This window comes from Cynocephalus volans, chromosome 2 (assembly GCF_027409185.1).
Source record: "Cynocephalus volans isolate mCynVol1 chromosome 2, mCynVol1.pri, whole genome shotgun sequence".
NCBI classification, from domain to species: domain Eukaryota; kingdom Metazoa; phylum Chordata; class Mammalia; order Dermoptera; family Cynocephalidae; genus Cynocephalus; species Cynocephalus volans.
Window position 1 is genome coordinate 108,205,753 of NC_084461.1, and position 18,745 is coordinate 108,224,497.

Consider the following 18,745-nt stretch of genomic DNA (forward strand, 5'->3'; position numbering starts at 1 on the left):
AGGCCTACTCCTTTACATCCTCTTCCAGAAAGACAGCTGCACTTTCCCAATAATTCCAGTAGAAGTCCAGGGATTGAGGCTCATTAACACGAGTGAATCAACCACCTATGCCTGAGCCAGTCACTGGGGCCAGGGCGAGGGAATGTTCTGGTTGGCCTACAGGACATTCCTGCTCCCTCTCCTACTCCACTCCCACCCCTGCACCTTCCACCCTACTCTGCACATCTGGCCTCTTTGCTATTTCTGGAACCCACCCAGCCTGCCGTTCACAAAGGGTCACTGCTCTGTCCCCTCTGCCTCCACACTCTTCCCCAGTGTCCTCATGGCATGCTGCTCCCTTACTCCCTGCAGCTCCCACTCCCACTCAGAGGCCTCCCCTGACCACCGCTCCACTCTCTAGCCTCTCTCCCTGCACTCTATTTTTCTTCATAGACTTGTTACTACCTGATGTTTTCTTATATATTCCTGTGGTATGATTAGTCTCCTCTATGAGAACCATGAGGGCTGACACTGTCTGCAGCTGTATCCCACACCCAGTACACATTTATCAAGCGAGTTAGTGGATGAGTTTGCCTGGCCAGATATGTACCCATTTGCAGGGGCAGCCCACACTAAGGACAAGAAATGATTGAGGGAATGGTGTGACTCCCAAAAGAAAAAATAAGAAATAGGGCAGCTATTGCCAGGACAAGGGCTGACTGAAACAATGATGTCCATTACAATTCCAAATCACCTTCTAAAGCAAATCCCCAGGAGTGGGAAATCAAAAGATATGAACATTTGAGTTTCCTGATGTGCACTGCTTCCACTTTAACCCCCCTGTAGAAATTCTCAGAGCAGACAAAATCATCTTTCTTAAGTGTAGATCACACCATGCCTTTCCCCAGCTTGAGACTGATAGTTCCCCATAGTGCTGTGAATAAAAAAACTCACCGGGCAGCCAGGCCAGAAATGCTCCTGACTAGCCACGCTGCTCCCACCTTGCCCCATCATGCTCCCCTTCCCACACCAGGTTCCAGTACAGTGGCTTTCTGTTCTGCCCTAGAATCCACGTATTCCTACCTCAGGATCCTTGTATTTTCTCTTCCTTCTGCCTGGAAGGCAGTGGAAATGCCCATTTCATCTCTGGTTGAGGAATTTTCTTAGAATACAACTCAGGGGGGCCGACCCCATGGCGCACTCGGGAGAGTGCGGCGCTGGGAGCGCAGCAGTGCTCCCGCTGCAGGTTCGGATCCTATATAGGGATGGCCGGTGCACTCACTGGCTGAGTGCGGTGCGGCCGGTCACAAAAATGACAAAAAAAAAAAAAAAGAATACAACTCAGGAGATGGATTCTTTTGGATCATCACTGCAGGAGTCCCAAAGGAGAGGCAATGGTACAGATATCCCTTCCCATCTGAACAGATATCAGGCACACTTCGTTATAGCCAGGTGTGGTACAGCAAGGCCCCAGTAGTATTTTACTTTCCTATCTAGTTTAAATACAGCCTGAATCTTAATCCCTATTATGTAAGTGACAAGATTCATTTCTATTGCAACTGGCTCAAGGGAACTTTCTAAAAATATTATATTGAGTAAAAATTAGTGAATAATCAGCTCAAGTATTTTGGATGTGAATAAGCAACTGGCTCAAGGGAACTTTCTAAAAATATTATATTGAGTAAAAATTAGTGAATAATCAGCTTAAGTATTTTGGATGTGGATAAGCATTCCCATCCCAAATTATTCAATTGTACTAGCATTTTGATTTCTAGCTCTCTAATCTGTTCATTGTTAACATTAGAATGTGTATATTTTGGGGTTTTAAAAAATTTTTATATTTATACATATTTATGGGGTAGAGTTGACTGTCAGTATTTGTGTACAGTATGTGATGATCAAATATTATTAGTACGTTCATCATTACAAATCATAACTACTTTTTATGTCCCTTATCCAATTAATCCCTATCCTTTCTCCCCATTTCCCACCTTTAGTAATTATAGGTCTGTTCTCTCCTTCTGAAAGTTCAACATTTTATTATGGTCTTTCTTTCTTTCTATTTCTTAGCTCCTATTTCTGAGTGAGGACATATGGTATTTCTCCTCCTGTACCTGGCTTATTTCACTTAACATAATTTTCTCCAAGCTCATCTATGTTGCTGCAAATGGGAGTATTTCATTCTTTTTTATGACTGAGTAGTATTCCATTGTGTATATATACCACATTCTCCTTATCCAGTCTTCCATCAATGGACATTTAGGTTGGTCCATATCCTGGCTATTGTAAATAGAGCTGTGATAAACATGGGAGTTCAGGTATCCCTTTGACATGATGATTTCCATTCCTTTGGATATATACCCAGAAATGGGATTGCTGGATCATTTGGTAGTTCTATCTGTAGTTGTTTGAGGAACCTCCATACTGTTTTCCATAATAGCTGCACTAATTTACAGTCCGACTAACAGTGTAGAAGAGTTCCCTTTTCTCCACATCCTCACCAGCATTTGTTATTCTCATTCTTTTTAATAATAGCCAGTCTAGCTGGGGTGAGATGATATCTCAATGTGGTTTTTATTTGCATTTCCCTGATGATTAGTGATGTTGAGCATTTTTTCATGCACATGTTGGCCATTTCTATGTCTTCCTTTGAAAAATGTCTATTCAGCTCCTTTGTCCATTTTTTCATTGGATTATCTGTATATCTATTTTTTAAAGAAACTTAAATTTTAAAAAAAGTCTTGCAAAAAGAGCCATATAAAAAGTATTTAATATAGAGAACAACAAAGCACCTTTTTATCAGGTAAAAATTCCCTATTACATGTATCTGATTATACTAATCAAATTTCCATTTACCTGATTTCTGTTTGAATTCAAAATAATAAACTTCACTTCCTCATCTTTTTCAGACAAATCTTCAGCATTGCCCAACATGGGAACCATAATAAATTCAGCAAAAAAAAAAAAAAAAAAAAAAAAAAGACTGTATTCTTTAAAAAAAAAAAAATAGCCAATACAAAGTTTTCTAGTTTAAAAATAGCACCATTGTAGGAAGGATGTCTTTTAAGTTCAAAGTCCCTAAGTAGGTGATTTACCAAAATTCATGCAAATGAAACATTGAGTGATTGATTATTACTTTCCTGTGATCTGGATAGAAAATTAAAGTAAAAAAGCAAAGCAAAACAATAACTTTGAAGAATAGGAGGACACACACACCCCCCGCCAGAGTGTGTTGTCTTCTGTCAGTTGTGTCACCAGTCAGCAACCTCAACCACAAAGGGTGTTTTCACATCTATCTTGCCACTGTTGACGATTGAGCAGTTGGTGAGTGGGCGGTCGTGCCCATCGGTAGGTTGCAACTCTATGGAGTGCACCACTGTCTGGTGAGAGAAAAGGAGACTCATGGTTCAGTTCTGACCAGCAGCTATGACAATCCAAAGGTGTAATCAACACCACTCCAAAGCCCAAGTGAGAAATAGTTGATTTATGATTACAAAAACTATGCAAGCTAACTGCAGAAAACTTAGAATATTCAGAAAATGCACATATCACAGAATAAAATTCACCCACTATCTTGTTATTCAGAGAGCATACTGGGCATATTTCCTCACTTATTTTTTAATAATCATTTTATATTCTAAAAAAAAATAATAATTTTGTAAACACCTAGCTCTAATGAAAGGTATTTCTATTCACCTGCTACAACCCAGTGTAAGAGTTAACATGGGGAGTTTGAGTCAGTTTCAGTTCCATCCTATAAGTAGGCCCAGAAATATAATAACATAGGCCAGAAAGCAGATTTAGAAGTAGTGGACCTACTTCTGGGTTTGCCCATTTTAAAGGTGACCCAATCCATTAACCTACAGTTGGAGTCTGATACTAATGTAAACCCAAACCCAGAGTGGTCCCTTTCTCTACCCCAGGCCCATGCACTACCTATGTTTCATGCTGAAAGAGGTTAGGACTGGCCAACAACCAGTACTGTAAACTTTTGATGGGTTTCCCAAACAGGGTTGGGTCCACCAGCTCAGTTCCTGACTTTTGTTGAGTAGAATCAGAAGTTCAGGCAGAAGTTGTGGAAGAATTGCAGTGAGTAAGATTAGTTTATTTATATTTTGATAGGGAAGCAAAACAACTCACATGAAAACAAAACAAAATGAAATATGAAAGAGGGCAAGGGAGTCAAGAATGGTCCAGGGCTGGGTTGGGCAGACTTTACAGTCGCCAGTTTAGGATTTGAGAGAGCTACTTCCAGCAGTTGCTAAGGAGAAATGTTGAGAATTCAAGAGAATGAGGATTTTAAGAAGTGTTCCTCTGGGCTATGAACTGGACTCTTTTGACATTCTTTGAGACGTAAAAGCATAGATTTGAATTCTCTTCAATAATTTTTGGCTGCGATACTGTGTGTCTTTGAATGTGACTTAGTGTCTGCACTGAATCACACTGGGTTCTTTTCAAAAATATTTTTAATTGTGGTAAGAAACACATAACAAAAAATTTGTCAACTTATCCATTTTTAAGTGCATAGTTCAGTAGTGTTAAGTATATTCACATTATTGTGCAACCAACCTCCAGAACTTTTTCATCTTGCAAAACAAACTCTATACCCATTAAATACAACTTCTCATTTACCCCTCCCCCCCAACCCCTGACAGCCACCATTCTACTTTCTGTTTTATGAACGTGTCCACTTTAATACCCCATATAAGTGGAATCATACAGTATTTGTCTTTTTATGACTGGCTTATTTCACTTAGCATAATGTCCTCAAGGTTCGCCAATGTTATAGTATGTGTCAGAATTTCCTTCCTTTTTAAGACTGAATTATATTCCATTGTGTGTATATATAGGAATTTGGTTTTATTTGGTTGCATTAAAAAAGGCTTTCTATTTACATGAAGTAGTAAAATACATTAGCTTAAGTACTTAACTTCTCCATGTCAAGTCCCTAGCTGCTGCTCCAATGCCCTGTTTTAACAATTAAAATGCCATACCATATATAATTTATTCACTTCTGAAGAGGCCAGTCAGTGTATAATAATGGATCTCTAACAAGCACATTTTAAGATTAAAATAAATCACTGTAGGTCCCGTCATTATAAATATAAAGATTTGAAAGAGAAAAAAATAATATATCAATTTACCATCCCATCAATGACTTTTCCAAATACCACATGTTTGCCATCCAACCAAGTGGGCTTGGTCAAGGTGATAAAGAACTGAGAGCCATTGGTGTCAGGACCAGCATTGGCCATGCTGACCCACCCTATGCCATAGTGCTTCAGCTTGAAGTTCTCATCTGGAAATGTTGCACCATAAATGCTCACACCTAGGTGAGACCAAACAAGGAGGAGAGTCAACAGACATCATGCAAGAGTAAACCCTTCAGATAGAAACCTAAGGCTTTAGTGAAATCAGTTAATAGATTCCTATAGGAGGTGGGGTGGGGGAAAAGACGGTCAAATATAAGAAGTGAAGGAGGGGATAAAATTAACCCCTGAAGGAAGCAGAGCACCAGAGCCTGAAACAAACAAAAAAGCCTTAAATATGGCACAGGATGCCAGGATACCCTCTGGCCTGAAACCAAGGGCCAAAACTTGATTGAGCAGGTCAATGATTTCACTCTGAAATGAGAAGCAACTGAAGAGCAGGATGACATCCTGAAGCCTGATAGAGAGGGAGTGAGCCATCACAGTGTTTCTATCTCTGTCCTGAGGCTCAGATTACTTGTCCTGGGTCACTCCTACTTCTGCGCCCAACCTGGGTGGCACCCAGCACTTAATATACACCCTTAGCTAATTCCCATAATTACTCTGTAGAATACATATTCTCATCCCCATTTTGCAATGGCAAACAAAGGTTACAAAACTTAATAGCAGAGCAGAATTTGAACATTTGACTTTCTGACTCTAAAGCCATTGCTTTTTCTTGCCTCAGCACCAAGAGTAATAGCAGCTAGTCTGGAAGTCATTAGGCACAATGACTTCAGGGTCCACCAGGACAACAGAGGGTGATGGTAACTGGGAACACCCAGTGATCAAACCCTGAACAGAGGAACCAAGGGGAGGCATGAGGTCTGGAGTTCTAGCAAAGCAGCAGGTAGAGCAGAATACATTTTCCCATCAAACAACAGTGCATGCCCCAACAACAGTCCAATATGGAGAGAGACTGCTGTGCTCATGTCACCTTCTGCAGGGTGCCTTATGGGTTGCCAACCTCAAAATCCTGGCTCAATTAGGAGGACTAGAAGAGGATATCAAAGGCAAGCAATTTATGGCTGGTTGGTCAGGGACATATGAAGTGGCCTGTTAGGAGAACTCTTCCCACAGAGGGGTCTATGCTAAATTTAAATGGTTCAAAACTCAGAGAATTTTAACTCGAGACATGCACACACACTGGGCAGGGAAGGTAGAGAGAGAAAAATAAATAGCAGAAAAGAGGGCAAAGTAAAACTCAGCCACCATTTCTGCTGGGCCCTATGGTGGGAAGGTGGATACCAATACTGAGGGGACAGGTAGCAGAGCTGAAGGGTTTTCCAGTCAGGTCTGACTCTGCAGTAGCTGGATTGCTTCCCCAGTGCTCTCTGCAAACCCCATTACCTGGAGTAACCTGACCGTGTTTCTCTGCTCTGTTTTATAGCCCATATCTTGTAGCATTTTTGCAAGAACTAAAAGTAATCTTCACTAAGTGCCTAGTAATAAAAGCATTTAATGGTAGCCATTTTAGGTATAAATAATTAATAAACCATTGGAATAAATGTAAAATTAGAAATAGTGCCTGAAAATGACCTAATAGTTTCACTAAAAAGTTAGCAACTTAATATCCACCAAAACCAGTATTTGCTAAATTAAAAATCTTAAACCTGAAGTAAACTTAAATTCTGTGTACTTACATATATACTGTGTTTTCAGGAAAAGAACTCACTACATTTCTGAGGGAAAACAGTCCATGGAGCTGGGTAGCTGTAATCCTCAATGAGAAACAGGCTGAGGGAGATTTGAAACTCTATAAATTTAATTATTTGTACTTTAACTCTGTTTATAAGAATGAGTTTATATTACAATTTTGAAAACACAGCTATTTAATTTTTTTTAGTAATTAAAAAAACTGACAATAAAATGAAAGACTTTTGAAAGAAGAGGAGAAATAGCATCGTGATCCTTCACCTAAATGCCAGTCTTGTCCTCTGGCATGACATCCCCATCCGTCCTCCTCCAGGAACTTCCACATCTGTGGCTACTGCCATCGCAGTGGACACACAGCTTTGTATTCTACCTTTACCTTCCTATGGCAGACATTTTTCTGTATCACTGCATACTAGTAGTCTAGCATCTTAATAACTGCAAAATATTCTGCCAAATAAATATATCTCCACTATGGAGAGACAATGAACACCAAAACAATACTGCCTAAAATTAGGAAGCCTTGCTCATTTGTATCTACCAAGATTTTGGTAGATGAGCTCCCCAAAACTCTATCTTCTTAAAGAATTTGTTAGAGTTGTCTTTATGACTTAGTTCCTTAAATCTGAGATTTCTATACACTGGGTGGAAATAGTGGCCTAATCTTAGGTTTCAGTTTGGTAAGTGGGCAAGGGGAAAGCGAAAGACAGTGTTACCGCCAGTGCCATCTCCAGCGGTGAAGTCCCCTCCTTGAATCATGAAGTCCTTGATGACGCGATGAAAATTGCTTCCTTTATATCCATATCCTTTCTAAAGAGATTATTTCAATTGAATACACAAGTAGATATAACCCATATTGAAAGATAAACCCCAGTGTTTATCTGGAAGTGACAAAATGAGAAAATTAAACAAAGTATCTACAGAACTTGAGTAGGTCCCAGCAATGATTTCCTAAGAGAAATTTATCATTAGCTGACTATAAAAATAAAGCATTAATGTAAGTAAAAAGAGCACAATCTGCAGTTTCACCCAATGATTGTTTTCCCCCAATTTCTAGAAGCCTAAAGGCACTGAGTGCCTGAATAATATAGGTTTTATAATGAAATATGAAAAGATTTCACAAGTTCATCTGACATACTAATTTAATACTTATTTTCCCAGAAGACATCTTTATATTGGGTTAAAAGAAAGAAGATCCAATTTTGTAGACAGTTAAAGGAAATAAAGCTGAGACATACCTCTCCTGTTGCTAGAGCAACAAAATTTTCAACAGTCTTGGGCACAACTTTTCCAAAGAGGCCAATCACAATTCTGCCAACATCTTTGTCTCCAATCCTTATATCAAAGAAGACCTGTGTGTGGTTGAAAGGCAGAACTGAAGATTAAAACGTGGAAAAGCCACAAATACAAAGTAAGTCAAAATTAAAATCTGAGAATTGATCCACATACAAAAGCCCTCCTCACCAGAATTTTATAAAGGAGTCGTGAAGGAGCATAATGTCAATTGAAGGTGCTCTAAAACCACTGTGTGGGTGCACTTCACTCACAAATACTCATTCAACAAACATTTATGGAGTACCCCCTATGGGCCAGGCACTGCAACAGGTACTGAGTTTAAAGTTTCATTCAGTACTGTCAGAGTCAGCCAGTAAAGTCTTCAAGAATTCTTCTCCCACTCACACCACAAACACTGCTGCTACTTCCCGTTCCCTGGCTTTGTGGATGGAGATTACAGTGGAAAATGATGCTCTTTTAAAAGGTAATGCTCTCTAATCTTGGCAGGAGAAAAAGACTGCTGAAGAGAGAAATAGGCTAACCATCCAGATTTTTTTTGTTGTAATTTCTAACAGTGCCAAATTCCCAGTGAGTTCTCCACAGATGTCTGTTGTCAAGGGGACTCTGAAAGATGATTAAAACAGCAGTCCTTCAAAAGGCCTGCCACAGATGCCCAAGCCCAGTAAGACACCAGGTTCCCAGCCTCGTCCAAAGGACAGCAAATGTTGCACTCTGGTCCTCACATAACCATTTACCCTGTAAACTCAGATACTCGATTCTGCTGTCATATGCCCAAAGTCTCCCAGGTAGAATTTGTTCTCTGTCACAGCATTTTAGAACAGGAAAAAGAAAATACATATCCAAAAGTGAGAATCTAATTTTGCACATTAGAACTTAAAAGTTCTCTTGGGTTTTTTTTCTTAACTGTTTCATCTGAAACTAAATTATATGCGTTTTGTTTCATAATCACCATGTGAAGACAATTCTGAGACAGAACACTTGAAATGGCCACTGAGTTGAAGGGCATTCTATTAGCGAGTTTAGATTATATAAACCAATTTACTGTTTGAATGGGTAAAAAAAGACATTCAAGAGATGGATTTTAAAAATATAAGAAGGACTGTCAAAGAAAAAAGATGTCTTACAGTTTAGAAAAATCACTAAGTAAAGACTGTCAAGCTTCAGTTCAAGACAAGGGCTTCTGATAATATATCAGTGCGTCTGTCATAGGGTGATGTGATATTTAGTGTTCCATGCGGCATTTTATAATTTTTACATGGCCAAAGCAGCAAAACTTCTAGTATTATTTATGTAGAAGAGCTTTACACAATGCCTAAAAGACCCTCCCTTGAGATGAGGCAATGGAGGAGAGGAGAGCAATTCAGCGTGGCTGCTTCAACACATGTGAGCGTGGTCAGTGCAGAGCTGGCATCAGACAGAAGCAGTGTCTCCAAGGTGTACAATGTCTTGGTGTCTTCCTTGCCAAGGTGTAAATTCAGTAACATGCAATAATGCAGCAGCACCAGGAAAAGACTCAGGGGCATAATCTTAAAGAAATATGTAAGATGCTAGAAAAGCCTTCCAGACTCTTCAAGTGAAGAGAAAATAAAGCCTGTGAATGTTAGAAAGCAAAGCGAGTAATATCTGGGAGAGCAGCATAAGAAGATGAAGAAAAAGTACCTGTCACACAGCATAATGCTTCAATAAAATCTTATTTTTTTACACACAGCCTAGTGCATACGTTAATATGATTATTTTCCAAACTGTAGTGTCCTTCACCCTCATTAGTGTAAGAAAATATACCAGTTTTCCCAACTCCAATGGAAACGATAAAATCAAATCTTACTTAGTCAACGAGTGTTTATTAAAGATCTATGTAAAAGGCAATGTGAGGACATGAGCTGTGCAAGAGACTCCCCATCCAAAAGTAGTTTAAAATAGATCTGTTAGTACACATATAGCCGCAGTGCAAGGCTGTGTGTGACATATGTCCCAAAGACACTGTACACCCAGGCCTGCAGGACAGGAAGGGCTGAGGGAGGGCAAGATGGGAGGCAGGCCTGGACGGAGGGGAGTGTTCTCCAGAAACAAGGATGGGCACAAGCCCTGCCTGACAGACTTCTTTCTGCAACCAAAGCACCATGGCAGGAAATGAGGTCTGTGCTCAGAGAAGCAGACAAGCCCCTCTGACCACAATGGGGGTGGAGGCAGGTAGGGGGGCTTGGAAGGGAGACGCCCACCAGTTCGAGAAGGCAGAGGAAGGAGGACAGCCTGAGATCTGAGTTTTGTTAAGCAACAGAGAGAAGGGAAAGAACAGGGCCCAAGCAAGGCTTTGGGAATATCAAATGGGGGAGAAAGAGAATCTGTAGGCTCTTACACCAGTTCAAGGATGGGGTCACAATGGCCTGCACTGGGGTGCTTGCTGGCTGAGGGGATGTAAGGTTGGGGAAGAGGGGAAAGGCATTTAACAAATGGGGAGAAACTGGAGGAGGAGGAGGAAGAGGGAAGGAAACAAACATGAAGTTGTTAGTGGTGTCTCAATGTGCTTTACCTACATTACCTTATATATTTCATCCTCAACACGGGGGGGGGGGGAGTGGGTGGGGGGGATGGGTGCAGGAACTATTATCACTAATTTACAAATGAGAAAAGTGGGGATTAGGGAGGTTAAGTGATTTACCAAGAATTTCAATCCTAGGCTGCCTCCAATTAAATCATGAGTTATCACTGATATGGCTCTTCCAGTCTAGGCAGGGAACCGCATACATGTAGAAACAGGGTTTTTAGTTCCCCAGTGCTTAGCACAATGTAGGCCCAAGCCAGCACTCAAAAATGTTAACTTGTAGGGTTAATCCAAGTGATACCAAATGAGGACCAGGGCGCATATACACCTAACAGGAGGTGAAGGTGGGCCCATGGTGGCTGCCGGGCAACCACTCTCACCATGAGGTTCATTTCTGACCTTGCTGAGGGCCTTTGGGAACAAAACCCAGTGATGGACAGGACATGGGACTACAAAGGTCCTACCCTCATGGACCTTACAGGACAACAGAAGAGAAAACATGAGGGAAATCAGTATAAGAAAAGAGGTCCAGATAAAAGTGTCATGGTAAGGAGTGGTGGTTATCTGTGGGGCTCCGGCTTCCTGGAAAAGGTGGTACTTGGATTCCACGTTGCACTTGAGGGGTGGGCACCTCAGTCACTTCTTTTTCCCCTTGAGGCTGCCCTTGAAAGTCATTTGAAAATTATGGGGCACTGGAGGTGAGAGGAGGTGGGGGAAAAGGGAAGGGGCCCTCACACAGCCTGGTCTAAATCCTTGTGGGGTTAATCCTGCTTCCATTTCCAAATAACTAGGGAAGACACTAAGTACACCAGCTGTGATGTCAAGGAAACTGTTCTCAAACTCAGCTCCACCACTAAACAGTCATGGGAACTTTGGCAAGTTAATTAAACTCTGAGATCCCATTCCTCATCTGTAAAACAGGTGATGATTCCTTTCAGGACTGTGCTGAGTTTCAGGATTAGGAGGAAGACAAATAACACTAATAAGTGACCTCTTAATTCAGGGACCCTGGACTAAGCACTTAAACTGCTTCATCACATCTAAAATGCAAAACCCTCCCAGGTAGTTATTATTTCTATCTCCATTTCACAGAAGAGGAACTTGAGCCTTGGATATTAAGATAATTTGCCCAAGGTCACCCAGCCATAACCCCTTGGCCACTCTGTGCTGTAGAAAATGCTTGCAAGCTGTAACGTGAGCGTGGCCAGAAAGACGGCAGTTATTGTGTACACTCTCAGTGCTGGATTCTTGCAGGGAACCTAGGGCACTGGCTGGAAAATGCAGGGCTGCAAATGCAATTCAGTGGATTCTGAGACCAATGAGCCAGAGCTCCCACCTGAGCCTGGATGGCTGGCCCAGCAGCAGGATCCTTGGACAAAGTTAGTGCCCCTAACAGTCCAGTGTGGGAGAACAGCACTTCACACTTCTCTTATTTAGATTCCTATTTTTAAATGAAATCAGAGGTAAATGAAAAGACTGCTGAGGAAAACAATACACTAGAGCAATGGCCAATTAATCTACTTTTCTGCACTCAGAGAAATTATTTTTAATGTCATTTTCCAATAGATTTAGTTGTTTAAAGAAGTTCACTGAAAAAGCAATTAATTCAGAGTTGAATCTGTTTGAGACTCACCTACACAATTAGCTTTTAGAACCTGATAAATTTGGTGGAAGAAGAAAAGGAGATATGTTAAGTGACAATTCTGAGAGGAGTGTACACAAAAACTCTCCATCAGTGACAGCATCCTGGACTAAGGAGGGTCGGGATGCTCTAACTCTTCCCCTCCTGCAGCCGCCAGCTTCCCGCTCTCCTGGCACCTTCTTCTAGTGGCTCCCCACCCTGGACTCTGCCCCTGGCTGCACAGCAGAATCAGGGAAAAGCTTTTAAAAGATAAGAGACAGGGCCCCACTCCAAGAGATTGTGATTGACTTACCATGGGGTGCCTCTCTTGATCAGGATGTTTTTAAAGCTTCCTGGGTGAAACTTGTTCCCAAAACATTGCAGGGGACATACACCAAAAAATTATTCATTGTTAACCTGAAATTCACATCCAACTGGGCTTTGGGTATTTTGTCTGGCAATCCTGCTCCCTTCCCTCACCATCTAAACTGTCAGCAACTCTTGTTAGTCATACCTCCACCACCTATTTCAAGTCCTTCCCTCGCTCCCCTTTGCCACAATTACCACCCTAATCCAAGCCACCATCTGGACTCTGGCATGGAGCTCTGAATGGCCTCCCATTTCACTCTCCATTGGGCAACCACAGTGATTTCCTAAAAGTATATATGAGATGATCTCATTCCCACACTTAAAACCCCTCACTCTGATGCACTTAGACCTCCAATTATAAGAATAATTGCTTTAATACCCACCCTCCTAACTGTGGCCTCTAAGGCCCTGCCTTATTTGCTCCCGCTCACCCTTGCAACCTCATCTCAAGCCACTCTCCTGTCTGCCCTGCGCTGAAGCCACACTGTCCTGTCTGCATCCTCTGAACATACCAATGGCTTTCCTGTCTGGAGACCTCCGCACATCCAATTCCCTTTGCCTCCTAAGTCTTTGCCAGGTTGGTTTTCCTCATCCTTCGGGTATTTTTAAATGTCACCCAGTCTATATTTGGGTTTATGTCCTGCAATATTTCATAATTGTATGAATTTAATGTTTATAGTTTTATCCCAAGAGACCCAAATCTGCAGACTGAAAGAACCTCTGTTCAGCTCTGTGGCCTTGCACAAGCCATTTCCCAAAGTTAGATATGCCTAAATGATTAAGGGGCTGAGATAAAACAGGTTGAGTTTATCAACCCCGCTCACGGCATGGCCCTTCTGTTCTCTTCAGCTACATCAGACGTTGGGCTGAACCTCCCCCCCACCCCCGTTGTCCTCCCCCCACCCCCATCCTCAGGTGGGGTCTGCAGTAGAGGATTTAAGCATTGGACGAGTTGAACAGTATCATTTCCACCGCCGAAAAACCCAGACTGATTGTTAAGACTACTTTCAGCTGCCTTCCTTCCAGATTCCAGTGGGCACCAAATTATCCCCTCCCTCCCTTCCTCTCTCCCTGCACCCTCCCATTATCTTCTAACCTTAAGTACGCTGAAAAAGAACTGAGGCAGCGGCCTGAAGACGCAGTTCCTGGCAGTGACCCCCCACCCCCACCCGCGTCCCCGTTACACAGGTGTCGCCTTCGCCGTGCCTAGCCCTGTCCCAAGACCATGGCTGGCCCACCAGCCGCTGAAGTTTGAAAGCCTCGCCCGGGGGAGGACGACGGGGGACGCCAGCCCGGACACACCCACAGCCCGGGCTGGAGCGGGGCTCTTCCAAGCCCGGTGACATCTGCGGCAGCGGCCCGTCCCCGAAGAATCCCTTCCGCATTCTTCCTGCTCTGTTCCCGAGTCCAGGCCCGTCTCCTTCCTGGAGAAAGGGCCCGCCGGGTCCGGAAGCCTCTCCCAGCCCCGGGCTGGTCATGTCGGACACCGACCCAGCAGACGAAGTGCGAGCAGCCGGCGGCGGCGGGGGGGGGGGCCCCAGAGTCTCCTCGGGGGCCCCGCCCCGCCCCTCCCCGCGCCTGCCGCCCCATCCCACCTGGCCCCTCGGCCGCCCCCTCTCCCCCTGCTCCGGGAAGCCCCCTTCTCGCCGGCCCTGACGCAGAGGTCCCAGTGCCCAAAGCACCCCCATCCCCCGGTCCGCAAGAGTGTTAGTTACGGCTCGCCGCTCGGTCACCTTGGCCGTCACCGAGGGGCCTCGCTTGGGGACGCCCGAGGTCCCCGAAGAAAGCACGAGCGCGCTGAGCCCCACGCAAAGCACGAGAGGTAGCAGCAGCCGGGGCCCCGGGCCCATGGTGAGCGGTGGCAGTGACTGTGACGGCTCCGGGACCGTTGGCGGGACTCCCGACCGCCTGCGCCTGCGCGTTCCCAGGCGTGTGTGGGAGGGAGCGGCGGTGGGGATCGGGCCGTCCGGGCAGGGCGGGGACCCGGGGCGCGCGCTCCTCCCGAGTTCCGCCCCGGGACCGAACTGGGTACTCGGAGAGACGCGCGCAGAGGCCGCTGCCCGGTCCGACCGCCGCACTTGCGGGAGGTGCGCCGGGAGCCTCTCCGGGAACTGACCGCATAGGCGCGGATTAAACCGGACGGAAAGTCGAGGGCTCTCGGGCCTCCGGGCCTGCCTGGGAACTTGCGCGCTACGGGCGGGGAGCCTGGGGGTTCGGTCCCGGGCTGTGACTGCCGCCGCCCTCGGAGCAATCTCCGTCGCGGTCCCCGGGTTCCGCTGTTCCCTCAGAACCTTCAGCTGACTCCGGCTCAGCTTTGGACGCTTCTCAGAACTTTGGCGGTCCCTGGACGGGTTGAGCTCTGCCTCACATGAGGAATGGCCTTTCATTGAGATGATTCACGTTTGAGGGAAATTGGAAATGGCTGGGCTCACAGTCTTTGTCCTGGAGAAACTTTCAACTTAGTTTTAAGTACTTTATTTGGGAGATGACTCTGGGATCTTACCCGCATTGTTTACAGGGCAGCACGAACTACGTAGGCCCCAAATTATGGCCAAAGAGAATTCTTTCCTGGGAAAACAAACTGACTTTTAGGTATATCTGTAGGGTGGAGTTTTAACAAATTTAAGGATTATGTTTAGGAAGATTATTTAACGACCTGGGGAAATTCCCATTATATTTTTATTATTATTTTTAATTACTTATTTTTATTTTTATTTTTTGTCTCCCTCGTAAAAGATAAGATTTTTTTTTTTTTAGCTCTTATTTTGTCGATATACATTGCGGTTGATTATTGTTGCTCCTTACCAAAACCTGCCTCCCTCCTCCCTCTCCTCCCTCCCCCCCAACAATGTCCTTTCTGTTTGCTTGTCGTATCAACATCAAGTAATTGTGGTTGTTCTATCTTCTTCTCCCCCCCCCGTTTTTTTCTTTTGTGTGTGTGTGTGAATTTATATATTAATTTTTAGCTCCCACCAATAAGTGAGAGCATGTGGTATTTCTCTTTCTGTGCCTGACTCGTTTCACTTAATATAATTCTCTCAAGGTCCATCCATGTTGTTGCAAATGGCAGTATTTCATTCGTTTTTATAGCTGAGTAGTATTCCATTGTGTAGATGTACCACATTTTCCGTATCCACTCATACGATGATGGACATTTGGGCTGGTTCCAACTCTTGGCTATTGTAAAGAGTGCTGCGATGAACATTGGGGAACAGGTATACCTTCGACTTGATGATTTCCATTCCTCTGGGTATATTCCCAGCAGTAGGATAGCTGGGTCATATGGTAGATCTATCTGCAATTGTTTGAGGAACCTCCATACCATTTTCCATAGAGGCTGCACCATTTTGCAGTCCCACCAACAATGTATGAGAGTTCCTTTTTCTCCACAACCTCGCCAGCATTTATCGTTCAGAGTCTTTTGGATTTTAGCCATCCTAACTGGGGTTAGATGGTATCTCAGTGTGGTTTTGATTTGCATTTCCCGGATGCTGAGTGATGTTGAGCATTTTTTCAAATGTCTGTTGGCCATTTGTATATCTTCCTTAGAGAAATGCCTGCTTAGCTCTTTTGCCCATTTTTTAATTGGGTTGCTTGTTTTCTTCTTGTAAAGTTGTTTGAGTTCCTCATATATTCTGGATATTAATCCTTTGTCAGATGTATATTTTGCAAATATTTTCTCCCACTCTGTTGGTTGTCTTTTAACTCTTTTAATTGTTTCTTTTGCTGTGCAGAAGCTTTTTAGTTTGATATAATCCCATTTGTTTATTTTTCCTTTGGTTGCCCGTGCTTTTGGGGTCGTATTCATGAAGTCTGTGTCCAGTCCTATTTCCTGAAGTGTTTCTCCTATGTTTTCTTTAAGAAGTTTGATTGTTTCAGGGTGTATGTTTAAATCCTTAATCCATTTTGAGTTGATTTTAGTATATGGTGAGAGGTATGGATCTAGTTTCATTCTCCTGCATGTGTATATCCAGTTATCCCCAGTGAATAGGCTTGGTGCCTTTGTCAAAGATCAGATGGCAGTAAGTGTGTGGGTTGATTTCTGGATTTTCTATTCTATTCCATTGGTCAGTGTGTCTGTTTTTATGCCAGTACCATACTGTTTTGGTTATTATAGCTTTGTAGTATAGCTTAAAGTCAGGTAGTGTTATGCCTCCAGCTTTATTTTTTTTGCTCAGCATTGCTTTGGCTATGCGTGGTCTTTTATTATTCCATATAAATGTCTGGATAGTTCTTTCCATTTCTGAGAAAAATGTCTTTGGAATTTTGATGGGGATTGCATTGAATTTGTATATCACTTTGGGTAGTATGGACATTTTCACTATGTTGATTCTTCCAATCCAAGAGCATGGGATATCTTTCCATCTTCTTGTATCCTCTCTAATTTCTCTCAGCAGTGGTTTGTAGTTCTCATTATAGAGATTTTTCACCTCCTTGGTTAACTCAATTCCTAAGTATTTTATTTTTTTGGTGGCTATTGTAAATGGGCAGGCTTTCTTGATTTCTCGTTCTGCATGTTCACTATTGGAGAAAAGAAATGCTACTGATTTTTGTGTGTTGATTTTATATCCTGCTACTGTGCTGAAATCATTTATCAATTCCAAGAGTTTTTTTGTGGAGGTTTTAGGCTGTTCAATATATAGGATCATGTCATCTGCAAACAGGGACAGTTTGACTTCATCTTTTCCAATATGGGTGCCCTTTATTTCCTTCTCTTCTCTGATTGCTCTGGCTAGTACTTCCAACACTATGTTGAATAGGAGTGGTGAGAGTGGGCATCCTTGTCTAGTTCCTGTTCTTAAAGGAAAAGCTTTCAGCTTTTCCCCATTCAGGATGATATTGGCAGTGGGTTTGTCATATATGGCTTTAATTATGTTGAGATACTTTCCCTCTATACCTAACTTATAGAAGGTCTTTGTCATGAATGAGTGCTGAACTTTATCAAATGCTTTTTCAGCATCTATAGAGATGATCATATGGTCCTTGTGTTTGAGTTTATTAATATGGTGTATCACATTTATTGATTTGCGTATGTTGAACCAACCTTGCATCCCTGGGATGAATCCCACTTGATCGTGGTGAATAATTTTACGTATGTGTTGCTGTATTCTGTTTGCTAGTATTTTGGTGAGGATTTTTGCATCTATATTCATCAAGGATATCGGCCTGTAGTTTTCTTTTTTGGTTATATCTTTACCTGGTTTTGGTATCAGGATGATGTTTGCTTCATAGAATGAGTTTGAGAGATTTGCGTCCGTTTCAGTCTTTTGGAATAGTTTGTAAAGAATCGGTGTCAATTCCTCTTTGAATGTTTGGTAAAATTCTGCTGTGAATCCATCTGGTCCTGGGTTTTTCTTTGTTGGGAGCCTTCTGATAACAGCTTCAATCTCCTTTATTGTTATTGGTCTGTTCAAATTTTCTACGTCTTCATGGCTCAGTTTTGGGAGCTTATGTGTGTCCAGAAATTTATCCATTTCCTCCAGATTTTCAAATTTGTTGGCGTATAGTTGTTTATAGTAGTCTCGAATGATTCCTTGTATTTCAGATGAATCAGTTGTAATATCGCCTTTTTCATTTCTAATTTTTGTTATTTGAGTCTTCTCTCTTCTTTTTTTTGTTAGCCATGCTAATGGTTTGTCAATTTTATTTATCTTTTCAAAAACCCAACTTTTTGATTCATTGATCTTTTGAATTGTTTTTTGGGTTTCAATTTCATTCAGTTCTGCTCTGATCTTAATGATTTCTTTCCATCTGCTAACTTTAGGTTTGGATTGTTCTTGTTTTTCTAGTTCTTTAAGGTGAAGTGCTAGGTTGTTCACTTGCCATCTTTCCATTCTTCTGAGGTGAGCATTTAATGCAATAAATTTCCTCCTTAATACTGCTTTTGCAGTATCCCACAAGTTTTGGTATGATGTATCATTATTTTCATTAGTTTCAATAAATTTTTTGATTTCCTGCTTGATTTCTTCTTGGACCCATATGTCATTAAGTAGAATGCTGTTTAATTTCCATGTGTTTGTATAGTTTCCAGAGTTT

At 42.6% G+C, this 18,745-nt stretch overlaps 1 protein-coding gene across 1 annotated transcript; it reads right to left on the minus strand.

Annotated features, from left to right (window-relative positions):
- Positions 1-2,773: 2,773 nt before the first annotated feature.
- On the minus strand, positions 2,774-14,594 carry PPIC (peptidylprolyl isomerase C). Its single transcript, XM_063086612.1, has 5 exons — positions 14,443-14,594; positions 8,120-8,233; positions 7,598-7,691; positions 5,124-5,308; positions 2,774-3,359 (listed from the first exon to the last, which is right to left on the minus strand). The coding sequence occupies exons 1-5, from the start codon at positions 14,557-14,559 to the stop codon at positions 3,231-3,233; spliced, it is 639 nt and encodes a 212-aa protein (XP_062942682.1). The 5' UTR covers positions 14,560-14,594; the 3' UTR covers positions 2,774-3,230.
- Positions 14,595-18,745: the final 4,151 nt, after the last annotated feature.

What these genes read in the sequence shown, in the direction of transcription:
- PPIC (XM_063086612.1), bottom strand. Translation starts at nt 14,559, where the DNA reads ATGGGCCCGGGGCCCCGGCTGCTGCTACCTCTCGTGCTTTGCGTGGGG. An exon ending in CGCTGGAGATGGCACTGGCG is followed by an intron (nt 5,309 to 7,597) that starts GTAACACTGTCT and finishes GGTCTCACCTAG; the next exon opens with GTGTGAGCATTTATGGTGCA. An exon ending in GAAAAGTCATTGATGGGATG is followed by an intron (nt 3,360 to 5,123) that starts GTAAATTGATAT and finishes TTCTCTCACCAG; the next exon opens with ACAGTGGTGCACTCCATAGA.